Source organism: Thunnus albacares, chromosome 12, assembly GCF_914725855.1.
Source record: "Thunnus albacares chromosome 12, fThuAlb1.1, whole genome shotgun sequence".
NCBI classification, from domain to species: Eukaryota; Metazoa; Chordata; class Actinopteri; order Scombriformes; family Scombridae; genus Thunnus; species Thunnus albacares.
The window spans coordinates 32,892,059-32,910,521 of record NC_058117.1 but is presented as its reverse complement, the minus strand read 5'-3'; the positions used below and the strand labels follow the sequence as shown (position 1 = coordinate 32,910,521).

The window sequence follows — 18,463 nt, the reverse complement described above, 5'->3', positions numbered from 1 at the left end:
CATTTCTACATGAGACTTTTTTATAGTTTGTATGTTGGTTTCATCTGTTTGACACAATGATAATGAAGAAATAAACACTATTTATATCAAACATGAGTGAAACATGATTTATATGATGGTGACTGCAGCATCAGAGTTTCCAGAGTTGAAGGTAGAGGAAGAGTAACTGAGAGAAGTGAAAATACAGATCTAAGAGGAGACGGAGAGATTCAGGGAGGAGCTAAGCTGTTACTGAACTATAGAAGAGAGACGAACTTCCATATTCAGCAGAGTTCAATACACAAACCACAAACATTACCTTCATTCAACATGCTGGCATTGGACTATTATGTATTTTCTTTACTGTTTCTAGTCATTCTGACAGGTATGAAAGTTTCTGCATGAAAAAAATTCCACTTTTGTCTGAATGTGATTCCTTGATCGTGACTTTAACATGTTATAACAGAGTTATCTCTTCCTTTAGGTGTCAGCTGTCAAGAACTCACTCCAGTCAACAATGAAGAGAACAGTTTAGAAGGCAGCACTGTTACTCTGTCCTACAAATACTCCAAAAAACCAAGTAGTAGTGATGAGTTTTACTGGTATCAACAATATCCAGGAAAACCACCAGAATTTCTCCTGTACATCTCAGGATTGAACAGTACAAGACCAGCAGAATCTCTAAACAAAAGGTTCTCTACTAAACTGTCTGGAGAAAAACATGTTGATCTGCAGATCTCCTCTGCTGCAGTGACAGACTCTGCTCTGTACTACTGTGCTGTGAGGCCCACAGTGACAGGAAACACCAAAACTCTGTACAAAAACCTTTGGAGCAAAGACAACAGAGTACTCCACAACATCCACTAGAGGGAGTCACACACTGTTAAACTTCAGTTGTTTGAATCTTCACATATTTGACTCAGCCCTACAAAAGACTCATCTGTATCCAACATGTGTGAAACCTGGATTATGATGGTGACTGCAGCATCAGTGTCATTTCCACAGTTGAATCAAAGAAGTGTAACAGAAGGGATGAATGGGTCCGACTCTTTCTCTCTTGATAAGGATTCCTGTCTCTCAGCTCAGAGTATCTGCTGATGCAGAGTACTGATCCCATAGCAGTGCTCTCTTTTTCCCACATTCAAATCTGTGCACCCCACTGCTTGAAACTCATTGGAACAACTTCAACATGAGGTCACATGAGGTCATGGATTGCTGACGTGACTGAATGAATATAACTGGTAGTGAAAACACTGAAGTATTATAATGACATGGAAGAAGAGACTGTATTACGTGTAGATTGGTCTCATCATGGCAGATACTTGATCTGATGAATCACCTGAGTATTACTGCAGATACTGATGTAGTGTGTCAGTGTTTGTCTGTTCAAGGCTCCATTCTGGGGCCTTTTCTGTTCAACATCTACATGCTGCCACTAGCTCAGGTTATGGAAAACAACTAAATATGTTACTAGTTATGCAGATGATACACAAATTTACATAACCACATCACCAGGAAACTATGGTCCAATACAAGCACTGAGTAAGTGCACTGAACAAATCACTGATTGGATGTGCCAGAATTTTCTTCAATTAAACAAAGATAAAACTGAAGTAATTGTTTTTGGAGCAAAGTAAGAACGTTTAAAAGTCAGCACTCAGCTTCAGTCGATAATGTTAAAAACTACAAACCAAGCCAGAAATCTTGGTGTAGTCATGGACTCAGACCTGAATTTCAACAGCTACATTAAAACAATTACAAAGTCAGACTACTATCACCTGAAGAATATATCAAGAATTAAAGGAATTATGTCTCAGCAGGATTTGGAAAAACTTGTCCATGTATTTATCTTCAGTAGACTCGACTACTGTAACGCTGTCTTCACAGGTCTCCCTAAAGAACAATCAGACAGCTGCAGCTGATTCAGACGCTGCTGCTCGAGTCCTCACTAAGACCACGAAAGTGGATCAAATCACTCCAGTTCTCAGATCTTTACACTGGCTTCCTGTCTGTCAAACAACTGATGTCAAAATACTGCTGTATGTTTATAAAGCACTGAATGGTTTAGGGCCAAAATACATTTCTGATCTGCTGCTTCATTATGAACCATCCAGACCTCTCAGGTCGTCTGGATCAGGTCTGCTTTCTGTCCCCAGAGTCAAAACTAAACATGGAGAAGCAGCGTTCAGTTTTTATGCTCCACATATCTGAACAAACTCCCAGAAAACTGCAGATCTGCTGCAACTCTCAGTTCTTTTAAATCACAGCTGAAGACTTTTCTGTTTGACTTTTATTGAACCAAATTTAAGGGTCAATATTTTACACTGCACTGTAACTTTTATTCTCCTGTTTTATCTGTCTTATTCTTTTTTTAGCTTCTTTTTATTTCCAAATTTAACACTTTTTATTGTATTTAAATGTCTTTTTACTTGCTTTTATATTCTGTCTTGATGCCTTTTATGCTCTATGTAAAGCACTTTGAATTGCCTTGTTGTTGAAATGTGCTTCACAAATAAACTTGCCTTTCCTAACAGAGAGAACTATAAATACAGAACTACAAAGAGACGGAGACATTCAGGGAGGAGCTAAACTATTACTGAACTATAGAAGAGAGACGAACTTCCATATTCAGCAGAGTTCAATACACAAACCACAAACATTACCTTCATTCAACATGCTGGCTTTGCAATACTCCGTATTTTACTTACTATTTCTGGCCATTCTTGCAGGTATGTTGGATTCTGTATTTTATAAAAGTTTAATACTAATAGTATCTGAATGTGATTCATTTACTGAGACTTTAACAACATGTTATAACAGAGTTATCTCTTCCTTTAGGTGTCAACTGTGAAGAACTCACTCCAGTCAACAATGAAGAGAACAGTTTAGAAGGCAGCACTGTTACTCTGTCCTACAAATACTCCAAAGAAGCAACTGGTGGTGATTATTTCTTCTGGTATCGACAATATCCAGGAAAACCACCAGAATTCCTCATCTCTCACACAGGAACGAGGGATCCACTATCAGCTGCAGTACCTAGATTGTCTTTTAATGTGAGTGAAGACAAAACCCAAATGGATCTGCAGATCTCCTCTGCTGCAGTGTCTGACTCTGCTGTGTACTACTGTGCTCTGCAGCCCACAGTGACAGGAAACACCAAAACTCTGTACAAAAACCTTTGGAGCAAAGACAACAGAATACTCCACAACATCCACTAGAGGGAGTCACACACTGTTAAACTTTAAGGATATTAAACAACAAATGCTTGAGAAACATCCACTAAAGGTGTCCTCTCTCTCTCTCTCTCTCTCTCTCTCTCTCTCTCTCTCTCTGCTGCTGTTTATCCTTCAAACTGAAACTGGTTCACACAACTTGAAGGTTTTGGTCCAGAAATTTTAATTTTTAATTTTAATATAATGAAACTAAAGTTTTACACTCTTGCTAACGGGTGATTTTTGAAATGATGAAGATGTAAACTATTAGTCTGGTTGTTGAAAATGATACATTGGAGTAAGAGAGAGCGCTTTCAACTTTTTATCTTTAGTACTGAAACCTGTCTGTTGTCATGGTTCAGCAGTGATGCATCTCTGTTGCCATGGTTACTGAGCTCAAAGAGGGAAGTGAAACACTGAAGAGCAGAAATGTGATCAATCTCTCTCCCTGCAGTGGGTGGAGTCGCCCCCACCCTGACTTGTTGCCTAAACCCAACTACACACGGGACTCAGGATGCAAACCCGGGTCTCTGCTGCCAGAGTCCTGCATGTTGTACGCCTGCCATCCACTCCATCCTCCTCCTTCTGACTTCACAGCCATATATACCATACCATCATAAGGATGATACAGTTTAATACTAATGTATGTCAATGTTTAGTTGAGTTTTTTTTCCTTCTCAAACACACTGCTGGTCGGCTCTTTCATGTGATATCTTTCCATGCAGATAGGTCTGTGAAAATGACTCCCGCTTCCTTTGTTGGGCTGACAAATCTCAGAGCTGTGTGTCTCAAAACCTGCACAAATAAAATATTTGATATTAAGGAAACAGCTTAACCACCTTGATTTTTTTCCCGCCCAAATACCTGACATGTTTCTGTTCCTTAATGATCTTGTTACAACATGTGAGCTGTTGTTACATATGTAATAACCACAGTATATCACCTGTTTTGATGGTTTTGGTTAAAGGTCATCAGCCATACTGAGCCATGGCTCACCAACAGTAGCAGACTGGTATATTCTCTCTTTTCAAAGAGGAAACACTGAGCTCATAATTAATGACAAACATGGGATCATTGTTGAGTTGATGCTAAGAAGCTGTGATGGTAAACTTCACTGATTTCAGAGGAATCTCCTTATAAATAAAACTGTTTGTGTGAGTCCTTTATTTCATTGTTTGAATATAGTTTTAGTTTTGACACACTTAATAAAGTGTGTGTGTGTGTGTGTGTGTGTGTGTGTGTGTGTGTGTTCAGTGAACTGTATCAGTCAGTTTCTGTTCAGTCTGACTGAGGGAGGTTTTTGTACGACGGTTTTTCACTGTGTGAACAGATACTGACTGTTGATATTGTGGCGACCTATACAATGGTAAACTGCTGCATCTTCAGCCTGAACTCCTCTGATGGTCAGAGTGAAGTCAGTGTTTGATCCACTGCCTGTAAAACGATCTGGAATCCCTGATGCTCTACGGTTTGACCAGTAAATGAGCAGTTTAATAGTTTTTCCATCTCTCTGTTGGTACCATTCCACAGAGTCAGAATTAATAACAGTCTGACTGGTCTTACAGCTGATGGTTGCGGAGCCTCACAGAGCAGATGTCACTGCTGCAGGCTGAGTCACTGTGATCTGGCCTCTGGACTCTGAGGATACAGAGACAAAAACATAAAGCAGCGTCATGGTTTTGATGGTTTTGTGGGCTTCATTTCAGAGGGACGGATGTTCATAGAGGAGAGGAGTTTGATTCTCTGGACTTTACCTGTGAAGCAGCAGCAGAGGAGAGTCCAGATGAGGACGGAGATCAAAGTCATGTTGTTGATGAGGAGGATTTCTGTGGCTTCTGTTGTGATGAAGGACAGCTGTCAGTCATCCAGTGTTCAACTCTCAGGATTATAAACTCTCCCAGAGCACTGGAGCATGGTGCCGCTGATGCAAAGTGGCTCTCTAGGAAATGCTCTGACTGACTCCAACAGGGACTTGGATTACTCTGATGATGCTGTTTCGTCAATGGATCAATCAACTTATCACAGTATTGATTAGGATGTGTCAGTGATTATTTTTATGTGGTTTGGACTTCATGTGTATTGACGACTGTTTTTTTTTTAGAATGTATTTTCTTATATTCAAATGTATTACCACAAAAAGATAATATAACTTGAGTTTTAAAATCATTATATACGAAATAAAATCACATATTCATAAATTGGCGGCTCTGTGTTGTTGTAAGTTTTCGAGTTATTTCAGTAATTTTACTTCATTTTGGTGAGTTTGTTTGTGTCAAAGTCAGAGAGCCGTGTCTCTCTACACTGAGAGGTTTTTGTACGGCGGCTCAATGAGTTTGTATCACTGTGGTGGACTTTTGGTGGAGGAACCAGACTGGATATTGGAAGTAAGTTTCTGCTAAAATATTAAATACTGTATCATCAGTTAAGTTTATAATTTCTACGTCTGAACATTTGTAGTAGATATAAGTTTCCACTGTGCTGATCTAAAACACTTTAAAGTCTCAGTTTTAATTGTTTGTTCTTCTTGTGTTTCCTTAAAGTTGAACTCAAAGCAGCTTTACTGAACTTTTTTTTGAAATGTTCAAGTTAATTTGTTAAATGTGAACAGCTTGAACTGCAGGACAGAGTAAAAAACAACAATCCTACTTTAAAAATGATTTTAATTTCAGCCTTTAATTCTCTGTTTTAATTTAATAATTTAAATTCAAAGAAGATAAACAATGTGAAATGCTGTGAATCTCTGATCATTTAAAATGTCTCCAGTTGTCTTTTAACCTCAGTCTGAAATCATTTTGACAGATTTTTGAGGGTTTTTCATTTTTTGAATGTCTCAACATTTTCCGTATATTACGGTGGTCTGTTAGTTTTGACTGAAGAATCTGATTAACTGTTGATCTTTTGATAGTTTTGAAAGTAAATATGTTGTTATAAATTCAAACTAAATCATAGATGTCTGAATTATATATTCAAACTTTATGTCCTTATTTATATATAGTGTATAGTGTAAAATAAAATACATTAAACAGTCATATAAACGACTTAAAGGAGTTTCTGTCAGATGTTTTTTCTGCTCCACCAGTCACTCACTGACACACTGTTTCACTTCCCTCTGAGAAACCTCTCATGCATATCAGCACAGAAAGAGTCCTCATATGGCTCCACCCTCTCACAGTAAAGGTGTCCAAGTGTCTGGTGTTGGATTGACAGCTGTCCTCTAATCTGATTGGTGTCTCCTAGGTGATGTCCGTCCCACCCTGACGGTGCTGCCCCCCTCCAGCGAGGAGCTGCAGCAGGGGAAGGCCACGCTCATATGTCTGGCCAACAAGGGCTTCCCCTCAGACTGGAGTCTGGCCTGGAAGGTGGACGGCAGCAGCAGCAGCAGCAGCAGCGGGGAGGAGAGCAGGAGCCCCGGGGTGCTGCAGAAGGACGGCCGCTACAGCTGGAGCAGCACCCTGAGGCTCCCTGCAGACCAGTGGAGGAAGGTGGGCTCTGTGACCTGTGAGGCCACCCAGGGCTCCCAGACTCCAGTCTCAGAAACTCTTAGGAGAGACCAGTGTTCCCAGTCCTGACCTGACTCACTGGGACTCTGCTACTGGTTTTACTCTGCTACTGCTCTCACTCTGATCTCTAATCAGAACAGTGTAACATTGTGTAACTTCAAACTGTAACAACTGCATTATTGTAGTACTGATGACTTAGATGCTTGAAACAATAAACATTTTCTCTCTTGAAATCAAATATTTTTCTGTGGATGTTTGACACCAACAATACATGCAGGATTATAACTATTTCTTGATCTTAATCTTGGGATTATATAAAGTATTGTTACATATCTATGAAGTCTTTGAGTCTCAACTGACAGTGTGTCTGTTTAGCAGTGGTATCATAAATCATTATGTAAAACATGGTGTTAATGGAAGGATGAAAGGATCCCATAATTTTAAAATCCTTTCAAAATGTAGTTTACATTAATAGAGTTTTGAAGATTAGAAACAAAGTGCAGAGTATTGTCAGCAAAAGATGATATCACCTGGTTCTTCTTTTACACCAAAGGTTTCCATGTCAGTATGTTTGTTGCATGTTTCTTTAAGAATACCAAAAGAACACCTCTGATGTGTTTTTATTTATGTGCTGCATTAAAGTTCTTATTGAATTGTCCCTGGTTTTGAGATGTTAAAATGTGCAATAATTTGTTTTAATGTCTGAAAGGGTATTATCTTATTCAAAGAGAAAAGTAACATTTGTATTTGTAATGTTTTAAACAGATATAGGACTTTGTTTGCTCATATTTTAGTTTTCTAAACTGGTTTGATCATTTCATGGAAAATCACCCAGGTATCCTTTGACCTTGATGTAATTTATTATTATTTCAGTTTCATAAAGGGTAAATGTGCATTAAGCTGATATCCTGAATCCTGTCAATAAATTGACAAAAGTCTAAAGAATAAAAAATGAAGATCTGACATAGAATGCAGGACATAATCATAACAAATATGTTAAAATAACAAAACATGAGTGTGATCTCTAAAGTTACACTATGTACATATACAGTAGGTACAATCATTGTACAAATGTAGTGCATGCGGCCTGCCTCCCCATGTTCCCCCCACACTAGACCTCTGACCTTTTCATGTGTGTCTGAAAGAAAAAAGGGAAAAAACTGCTAATAACACAAAAATGACTGTCTAAGATAATTTTGTTTCCATTAGAGTTCTTCTTAAAAGCCCTCCTTAATTTCAGCTCCTGCCATAAAAACAAGAGATACCAACATTGTTTCCCTCTGAGATCTGATTATTATTATTACACCAGAAGGAATATAGGATTTTGTGAAATATAATAAAATGTCATCGGCATATAGATCTGTTTTAATCTTAAAGCTGAATCTGGTTCACTGACAGTTTGGCCCAGAGGATAAATAATAAGAAACATCTTCACTGATTACTTTTGTAGACACATAACGGACCGTATTTTAAGTGCAGCGTGGTAGATCCTGGATGTACGGACTGTGCAGGTGTCTCCAGGCACTCCTGTTATTCAGGTTCATGAATGTGCCGGAGCACAAAGTGGAAAAGGGCTGGATGAAGGTGAATATAGAAGGGAGGGTGGGCTGATTATTTGTCAAGTCAATTATTATCAAACAGTCTAGATTTCTTGTAGTGGTGATGAAAACAACAGAAATAGAAGCAATACAGATAAATAGATCATATCAACATTCTATAGAAAATATGACATCATAATTTCTCTTCATGAACCGGTTGACATCGCAGACTCAGAGTTTGATTGGTTTATTCTTATTATAAAACAAGTTTCTCTGTAGTTCTCTTGGATTTCTTGTGGTGAACCACAGGGTTCAATCCTGGGTCCTCTTATTTTCAGTTTAGATGTTACTGTTGGATCAAAGAGTTAAGTGTTAGTGTTCCAGATCTTCCTACAATCAAGTGATTCTTAAACTGAGATCCTTTAATTTGCCCCTAAAATTCTGCCAAACAGGTGAAATCTGCTGAAACTGTCTGTTGATGTTAAGCTTACTGCTCATAGTCTGTGTATAATATTTGATGCTGTGTTTTCCTTTAATCATCAGCTGGCATAAATCGTACAGTGAAGAGGTAATGTTGTCTCCACTTTTGAAGCAAACCAATAGGTTCTTCTTGTGTTTGTAAAGCCTGAAAAGGTGATCAGCTACCTTTCTGCAACTTCAGTTATAAATGTAACCAGTCTGTTAACCAGGAGGAAGAGTAACTGAGAGAAGTGAAAATACAGATCTAATAGGAGACGGAGAGATTCAGGGAGGAGCTAAGCTGTTACTGAACTATAGAAGAGAGACGAACTTCCATATTCAGCAGAGTTCAATACACAAACCACAAACATTACCTTCATTCAACATGCTGGCATTGGACTATTATGTATTTTCTTTACTGTTTCTAGTCATTCTAACAGGTATGAAAGTTTCTGCATGAAAAAAATTCAGTTCCACTTTTGTCTGAATGTGATTCCTTGATCGTGACTTTAACATGTATTAACAGAGTTATCTCTTCCTTTAGGTGTCAGCTGTGAAGAACTCACTCCAGTCAGCAATGAAGAGTACAGTTTAGAAGGCAGCATTGTTACTCTGTCCTACAACTACTCCAAAGAAGCCGCTTATAGTGATTATTTCTTCTGGTATCGGCTATATCCAGGAAAACCACCAGAGTTCCTTATTTCTCATTATGGCACAGGAGATCAAATATCAGATCCAGTATCTGGACTGTCTTTTAATGTGAATGCAGATAAAACCCAAATGGATCTGCAGATCTCCTCTGCTGCAGTGACAGACTCTGCTCTGTACTACTGTGCTGTGAGGCCCACAGTGACAGCAAACCCACAGTCTCTGTACAAAAACACAAGCTGACACACTGACAAGCTGCTGGAAGCCTTTTTTCCACACTGTTGTACTGAACGTTTTACCTTCACTAGAGGGCCACATTATCAAGTAGGCGGTGCACTACTTCTGCACTGTGTTCAACCATTCTGTCAATAATAACTGCTGCTGTGAAGAGAACAATTCTCAGACTGAATGTTGAACATCAGATAGTTTCTCCTGTCAGGAGCGTCGCAGTTGTGGGTGTTATGGATGATGTGACATTCGCACTTTCACGGAAACATTATTCCGTCCCCCCACTTTTTCCTGAGGTAGTCATTGATGAAATGAAACTGAGTTTCCCATACATGAAAAACCTATTGGTCAAGTTAGATTAATTGAACAGCCATCCAGCCAAACACAGCCATTTGACCAACCCACCAGGCCAGAGAAGAGTAAACAGTTAAAGTACAGTAAAGTTACATTTGTGCATTCAGCAACGGTGCTTCTGTTACTTGCTGCTGGTTGATGAGAGAATAAGAGATCAGAGGTATGAAACAGCTATTTAACTAGTTAGTAATGTAGAATTTTCTTTTGTAACTTTGTCTTGTTATGTGATGTATCAGTTCAGCTAACATCATTGAACATAAATGAAATAGGCTATCCTAAATGTGAGCCAGGTGGCAAATTTGTTTGTAAAGTCACTTCTATTGTGGTTTTAAATGGTCAAAGACAAAGGTGAGCTTTCATATTTAAGATGTGTAACATCTGTCTGTCATAGGGAAATGTGTTGCCTGCCTTATTGTAAAGTCTTAATGACCAAATTAATGTTTGTTAGCATGCTAATCGCTAATCGTGAGTTAAGCTAATCGCTAATTAGCCACCATGCTAGGTGGACTTTAGCAAGAATATGTACAAGTTACCTCTGTGTCCAGAATGTAAACTCACATAGTTTATGCTGTTTTAAGCTAAATGTCAAAGGAATATGTTGCTTTAGACGTCATAGTTTTACTCCTCATGTCAGAGAGTTATGTGTGTTTTTCATTTAATATAAGTTAGAATGAGCTATAGTTTGTTTTGTGTATTAAAGCTAGACCACAGTAATATTACTATTTATTATTGAGCTTAAAAAGGGTTCAGATGGTTGTAGCTGTGGTCTGTGAGAGCTAGTTGCTCACTCTCTGCACTCACTAGCCTCAAATCACCTGCTTATGTGATTTTTCTCCTGTTAGCTTTGAGGAAGACTTCAGATGAAGAGGAACAGCTTCTTCCCTGATACAAAACCTCCTGGACAACTTTTGGTATTTAATTTCCCAATTAAAGACAATTAAAGGTCCCCTTTGGGTTTTTTTTTTTTTAATTGAAGACAATTTATGTTGCACTAGTCCCTGGACTCAGAAATGACTCTTTACTGATACTGATTTGTTAGCAGGGTTCAGGTTGTTATGCATCCATATACTATCCATTTCATTTTAATCGAAGTGTAAGTTTTCTTTGATTTCATGTCTATAAGGTGTGTGAGGAAGTAGGATAAAGATACTCTGTGATTATCTTAAGTATAATAAGGATAACTATGCTCCAGTACAGCAAATCATACAAATAACTGGATGTAAGTAGTAAACTGCTATGAGACCCTAAATAAATTCTGCTGAGTTGTTACACTCATATGGTCTCAGTAATTATTTAATGGTAAGCTGAAGCAGTGGTTACAACTACAGTAGTAGAAAACATTGTTTAAATTCATGGCATTCATTTTGATTTGGCATGCTGAGACTGGAAGAGGGCTCGAAGGCGGGGGGTTGCCGTGCTCATGTCCCACCTCTAGAACCCCCACACTTTTAAAATCGCTGCTCCACCCCTGTTTGGGGGCTTCCAACATACTGCAATCATTTTCTTAGCAGCTGTCAGACCTGAAAGCACTATACACTTCTGATGTTTAGAGACCTGAAGCGAGGAAATGATGTTCAAAATCAAAACTGGTATGAAATAAATGCTGTCAGTTTGGAGGCAACATCCTGCCAGAACTGGGCACCGGGTGGACATTCCCATGTGAAGAAATGTGTCGGGGGTCTTTAACAAGAACAAGGTGCACGAGGCATCACTGATAACTTTGATGAGATAAAGCTTCAGGGGCGTCAGGTAAATTCTGTGCATATAATTATAATGAATCTGCTGATGGTCGGGACTCTGAGAGGCCAGATTAATGAAATGAAATCTTACTACTGTGTCTGAAAACAATTTCTTTTTGCATTTTCATAAACACGTCTAATCCAGGTCATAGTGAACTTGATTATAATTTTCTCTACACAGAAGAACTTGACAAGAACGTCCTTTTTCTCCACAGTTTGTGTTCCTGTCATTGTTGATCAGATGTGGTGACAAACCTCATGTTAGCTCCAGGAGACGTTATATGATAGGACACTGAACACTTTGATAGAAACATCTCTTTTATATCTCCAAAAGAAACTTATTGAGATGATGATGATGATGATGATGATGATGATGGTGGTGGAATACCAGGGTGGTTCACTGATTAAAGAGACCTTCCTGTTTAAAACAGTTGACAGGTTGAATCTCCTCATGATGAGCTGCTCTGGATAAGAGCGTCAGCTAAACAGCTGAAATGTAAATGTGATGTAAATGTTGAGAGTTCCTCAACAGATGATAAAGAGGAAGGGCCAATGATGTGAAGGCCCAGATCCATCAGAGTATCAATGTTCTTCCTCTCTCTCCTCCCCTCTCACTGCAGACATGAAACACTGGCTGAGAAACATCCTGATTCTGACTCTCTGGCTAGGTAACTCTTTAAAGCTGCTGATTGTTCTCCTTTAATCAATCATCTTTATTGATTCATCTCTTCCTCTGCATGTTCTGTTCTTCCCCAGAGTGTAAAGGACAAGACAGCGTGACTCAGCCAACAGGAGATGTCATTGCTGCTGAAGGAGACACAGTTACACTTGCTTGTACATTTGAGACAAGTATATATAATAATGCATATTTGTTCTGGTACAAACAAGAAGTAAACGATTTCCCAAAGTATGTTTTGCGACGATTCTCTGGAACAGGAGAAAATGCTGCAGAGTTCCAGAAAGACAGATTTGATGCTACATTGAACAAAACATCAGTTCCTCTGAAGATCCAGAAGCTGCAGCTGTCTGACTCTGCTGTGTACTACTGTGCTCTGCAGCCCACAGTGACAGGAAACACCAAAAACTCTGCACAAAAACCTTTGGAGCAAAGACAACAGAATACTCCACAACATCCACTAGAGGGAGTCACACACTGTTAAACTTCAGTGGTTTCTTATCAAACAGTCTAGATTCTTTTCCCTCATGAGACACAGTTGTGATGAAGAGTTTTACAAATGAATGTCATTTGACATATGAGTCTCCTCCTACTGACTGCAGAGGTGGCTGCATGGCAGAGAGCTGTTTGATTCCAGCTGTGAACATCAGACCAAACACAACTCACAAAACCACTCAACACTTATTCAAACTCAACATTCACTTACAGCACATTTCACTTGTGTAACCATGGAAACACTGGCTGTCATTTTACTGTTTTCAGCTCTTGTAGGTACGTATGTTTTTGTCATTGTGTGATATTTTCCAAATGATGGATATTTGACTCTGGAACAGAACTTTAATACAACATGTTTCCTTCACTAGGTAACACCTTGGAAGATGATTTCTATAGAAATCAGTCAAATGAACAGTTGATCAGTTTGTGTCCACAGAGTAACACTGTACAGTTGACATTTTCCACTGTCTTCTCCTCTCAGCCTCATGAACAATGTTAGTCTAATGGCTTCATTTTCTCTACTTTTTCCAGGACTAATAGCTGGAGACACAATCTCTCCTGTACAAGATGAAGTCAGTGGAAGAGAAGGAGAATCTGTCACACTCACATGTACCTATCAGACAAGTGCAGGGGGTGCTTTGCTTTACTGGTACAAACATCATTCTGACCTTCAGGCACCTCAGTTTATACTCTGGAAAGGAGCAAAATCAAACAGTGGTTATGATCATATTCCTGATAATCGATATAAATCCCAAACATCAGATACATCAACTGAGCTGACCATACAGAGTCTAACCCTGGCAGACACAGCTCTCTACTACTGTGCTGTAGACACACAGTGATAGAAAGTGTAGAAGAGGCTGTACAAAAACCTGAACACAGATATCTGACTACTCTTCAAAGAGGAGGGAAGTGGTATTCAAACCACAGCTTCATATCAGATGGATTCTGCTAATTCCTGTTTTATCAGAGTCACTGTGGTTACAGCTGCTAATGAAACACTGTGGGAGGATTCACATGAGCAGCAAATCCACATCAATGACAAACCAGCTGGATGATGCTTCAAACACAAGACACCATCAAACATAAAGTGACATAAAACTGTGTGTTGAACAAAAACCTGAAGTTACTCGTCGGGTTAAAAAGTGAATGTAATGAAAATATGAGAATGTTTGTTTCATACTGTCAGTTTTTATCATGAGTTGTTTCCATTAGACAGGCTGTGATACTTTTACTCACAGAATCAACTCTGTGAGGGAAATATTTAATGTGAGGATACAGATAAAATCTAAAAATAAAAACAATTTACCTTGGTTTAATGAAAATTTGTGGAAACTAATGAAATCTAGAGATGCTGCACTAAGGACGGCAATTAAAACTAGAAGTGACACCGACATGCTGATATATAAAGGTTTAAGGAACAAAGTTATCCAAGAGCTAAGAGAAGCTAAATCTCGTTTTTATCTCAATATTTTGAATGAGGCAAAAGGCAACAGTAAATTGATCTGGAAAAACATCGATGATCTCACAAGGAGGGACACAAAATTTTAAACTCAAAGTACAGGGAAAGTTAATTGAAGATCATCTTCAAGGAAACTGGATATTGTTCCTATAGATGCTACAGGTCAGGTTTTCGAGCTGGTAGAAACTAATGAGTTACAGGTAAACAAAATCATCAGCTCCTTATAAAGCTTTAAATATAGAGATGCTTTCCAATTTGACACCACGTTTGTCAAATCACACAAAGGTATTTTAACTCCCCCTATTGCTCATTTAATTAACTTGTCTTTTAAACACAGCTCCTTTCCTGATGACTGGAAACGTGCCGTTGTCACGCCTGTTTTTAAATCTGGAGACCGCCTTGAAACCAGTAACTACAGACCAGTAAGTATACTGCCAGTACTCTCAAAGGTTGCTGAGAAAGTTGTCATTAAACAACTGACAACATTTCTTAATACAAACAATTTTGGTCTACATTGTATGCAATTTTACTTTAGAGCAAATCATTCAACTGAAACTGCTACCTTGCACCTAATAGAGCAAATTAAATCAAGACTTGACAAAGGAGGAGTAGTTGTTGCTGTATTTTTAGATCTGCGTAAAGCATTCGACACAGTCAATCATGATGTTTTAATATCGAAACTCTCTAAATTTAACTTCTCATCTAGAGCACTGGCATGGATGTGTTCATATTTATCTAATAGGAGACAATGTGTTAAAGTTGGTGACACACTGTCCAGTAACATGAAGTGCACAATGGGTGTTCCACAAGGGTCAGTGTTAGGTCCCCTATTATTTAGTCTATATATTAATGATCTCCCTCAACAGTGTCATGATGCAGAGCTACAAATGTATGCAGATGACAGCGTTGTGTACACACATGCAAAAACAGCTGAGTTAGCTGCTGCTAAGCTAACAATTGTATTGGAAAGGATCCCACATTGCCTTGATCAATCATGTCTGAGTCTAAATGTAAACAAGACAAAGGGTATGTTTTTCTCTAAGACTATGGTACAACCTCCTAATGCTGATATTCTCATCAAAGATGAAAAAATTGACATAGTTACTGATTTTAAATATCTTGGTGTGACACTGGATCCAAATTTGAACTTTGAGAAACATGTTAAAAACAGTTAAAACCATAAAGTACAACTTAGCAAATTTTAGACATATTAGAAACTGTCTCTCTTTGGACGCTGCAGATATTTATGCAGCTATGATTCTTTCTCAGATGTCTTGTTGATCACATGTTGGGGGCAGGCTGGAGAAACAGCCATAAAACATCTTGAGTCCAAACAAACTCTAAAAACTCTGGACAAAAAGCCAATGCATTTCCATCACTGTAGGGTTCTGGAGAAATACAATTTACTGAGCTCTGAGAAGTTTAAATTATTCTCAAATTTGTGCCTAGTTTATAAATGTTAAATGGTTTGGCCTCCTCCACTATGTGACTTTGTGTTCACTCACTCAATAAGTTCTATTAGATCCTCCAGAATATCCTCTACACAAGATTGTACCATTTAATCACACTGCATTTGGACAATCAGCTTTCTCTGTGAAAGCCACAACTCAGTGGAACGTCCTACCTGATGATATGAAGAACTGTAGTTCAATCAATACATTCAAGGCCAAATTAAAAAATCTACTAAAGACCAATCGGCTGTGTGACCATTGAGTCTAAACTCCATCTATGGTCTTCTCATTAGCGCAGGTAGTCTTGCTTTTAATTTGACAAGTTTACATTATTAATTTCTAATTGACATTGTGGGTGTATGTGATGTGCTGTGTGTGGCTTTGTATTTTCTATTTGGTATGGTGTATTCTGTGTGTTTTGTTTTTTTTGCTTTGTACTGTTTGTTGATGTGCTGTTGTATGTTTTTTGTCGGGACGAGGGATGCAAATTATCTTCGAGCTAACTCTGGTGCATCTTCAATGTATAAAACTGCACACTGTCCCAGTCAATAAATAAATCAATCATTATATGTTGAGGATCAAAGTGAGTCTGCACCAGATGTAAAACAGGAAACATTAAATCTCCAGTGATGACTACATACAAGACAAGCTATGCTAGGAAAGGAGAGAGGCACAAACATGTGTTTAGTGTAAAGTTGTCAGTAGGAGGAATAACACAGGGCTGTGAATGAGCTCTGTCACTGTGATCAGACTCCTCCTTTAAATCCACCAACTTAGTGTTGATGAAGACTAAACAGAGATCAGAGTCTTCTTTATACTCGCTGTAGCTCAGAGTTACTCAACACTGCAGATATGACGTCTCTGTTCATCTCAGTGTTGCTGGCTGCTATGTGCCTTGGTATGAACACAGCTCTGTTTCTGTCATATCAATCCAACATTGACATGATTCTTTAACAGCTCACTGATACTGTTTGTTGCTGTTTTACAGAATGCAGAGCACAAAAAGACAACGTGCTGCAACCAAAAGGAGATGTGACTGCTGCTGAAGGAGAGGCAGTAACACTTGACTGTCAATATAACAGCAGTGTTACAAATAATTACCTCTTCTGGTACAAACAGGATGGAAACAACAGCCCCAAATTCATCCTGAGCCGCTTTAAAATTGGCACAGGAAAAACAGAAGACGAGTTTAAGGAAAGATTTTCATCCACGTTGGATTTTTCTTTAAGATCAGTTCCTCTGCAGATCTCCTCTGCTGCAGTGTCTGACTCTGCTGTGTACTACTGTGCTCTGCAGCCCACAGTGACAGGAAACACCAAAACTCTGTACAAAAACCTTTGGAGCAAAGACAACAGAATACTCCACAACATCCACTAGAGGGAGTCACACACTGTTAAACTTCAGTGGTTTCTTATCAAACAGTCTAGATTCTTTTCCCTCATGAGACACAGTTGTGATGAAGAGTTTTACAAATGAATGTCATTTGACATATGAGTCTCCTCCTACTGACTGCAGAGGTGGCTGCATGGCAGAGAGCTGTTTGATTCCAGCTGTGAACATCAGACCAAACACAACTCACAAAACCACTCAACACTTATTCAAACTCAACATTCACTTACAGCATTTCACTTGTGTAACCATGGAAACACTGGCTGTCATTTTACTGTTTTCAGCTCTTGTAGGTACGTATGTTTTTGTCATTGTGTGATATTTTCCAAATGATGGATATTGGACTCTGGAACAGAACTTTAATACAACATGTTTCCTTCACTAGGTAACACCTTGGAAGATGATTTCTATAGAAATCAGTCAAATGAACAGTTGATCAGTTTGTGTCCACAGAGTAACACTGTACAGTTGACATTTTCCACTGTCTTCTCCTCTCAGCCTCATGAACAATGTTAGTCTAATGGCTTCATTTTCTCTACTTTTTCCAGGACTAATAGCTGGAGACACAATCTCTCCTGAACAAGATGAAGTCAGTGGAAGAGAAGGAGAATCTGTCACACTCACATGTAACTATGAGACAACCGAGACTCGTGTTGACCTTAACTGGTACAAACATCATTCTGATCTTCAGGCACCTCAGTTTATACTCAGGAAAGGAGCACGATCATGGAGTGGTAATGAATATATTCCTGATGATGGATATAAATCCACAACATCAGATACAACAACTGAGCTGACCATACAGAGTCTAACCCTGGCAGACACAGCTCTCTACTACTGTGCTCTAGACACACAGTGATAGAAAGTGTAGAAGAGGCTGTACAAAAACCTGAACACAGATATCTGACTACTCTTCAAAGAGGAGGGAAGTGGTATTCAAACCACAGCTTCATATCAGATGGATTCTGCTAATTCCTGTTTTATCAGAGTCACTGTGGTTACAGCTGCTAATGAAACACTGTGGGAGGATTCACATGAGCAGCAAATCCACATCAATGACAAACCAGCTGGATGATGCTTCAAACACAAGACACCATCAAACATAAAGTGACATAAAACTGTGTGTTGAACAAAAACCTGAAGTTACTCGTCGGGTTAAAAAGTGAATGTAATGAAAATATGAGAATGTTTGTTTCATACTGTCAGTTTTTATCATGAGCTGTTTAGGTTCTGCTGTAAAATCATAATTTCACATTAAAATCAATCTTTAAAATGTTCAATATTATATTTCAGTATCATATTAGCTATGAGCTAATCAGTATGATGTGATATG

The 18,463-nt window shown here is 38.6% G+C and overlaps 1 gene segment (V, D, J or C); it reads left to right on the top strand.

Annotated features, from left to right (window-relative positions):
- Positions 1-5,193: 5,193 nt before the first annotated feature.
- LOC122994088 lies at positions 5,194-6,929 on the top strand. The segment is given in 3 exon segments: positions 5,194-5,215; positions 5,498-5,575; positions 6,429-6,929. Coding segments are annotated over 3 exon segments (432 nt in total).
- The last annotated feature ends 11,534 nt before the right edge of the window (positions 6,930-18,463 follow it).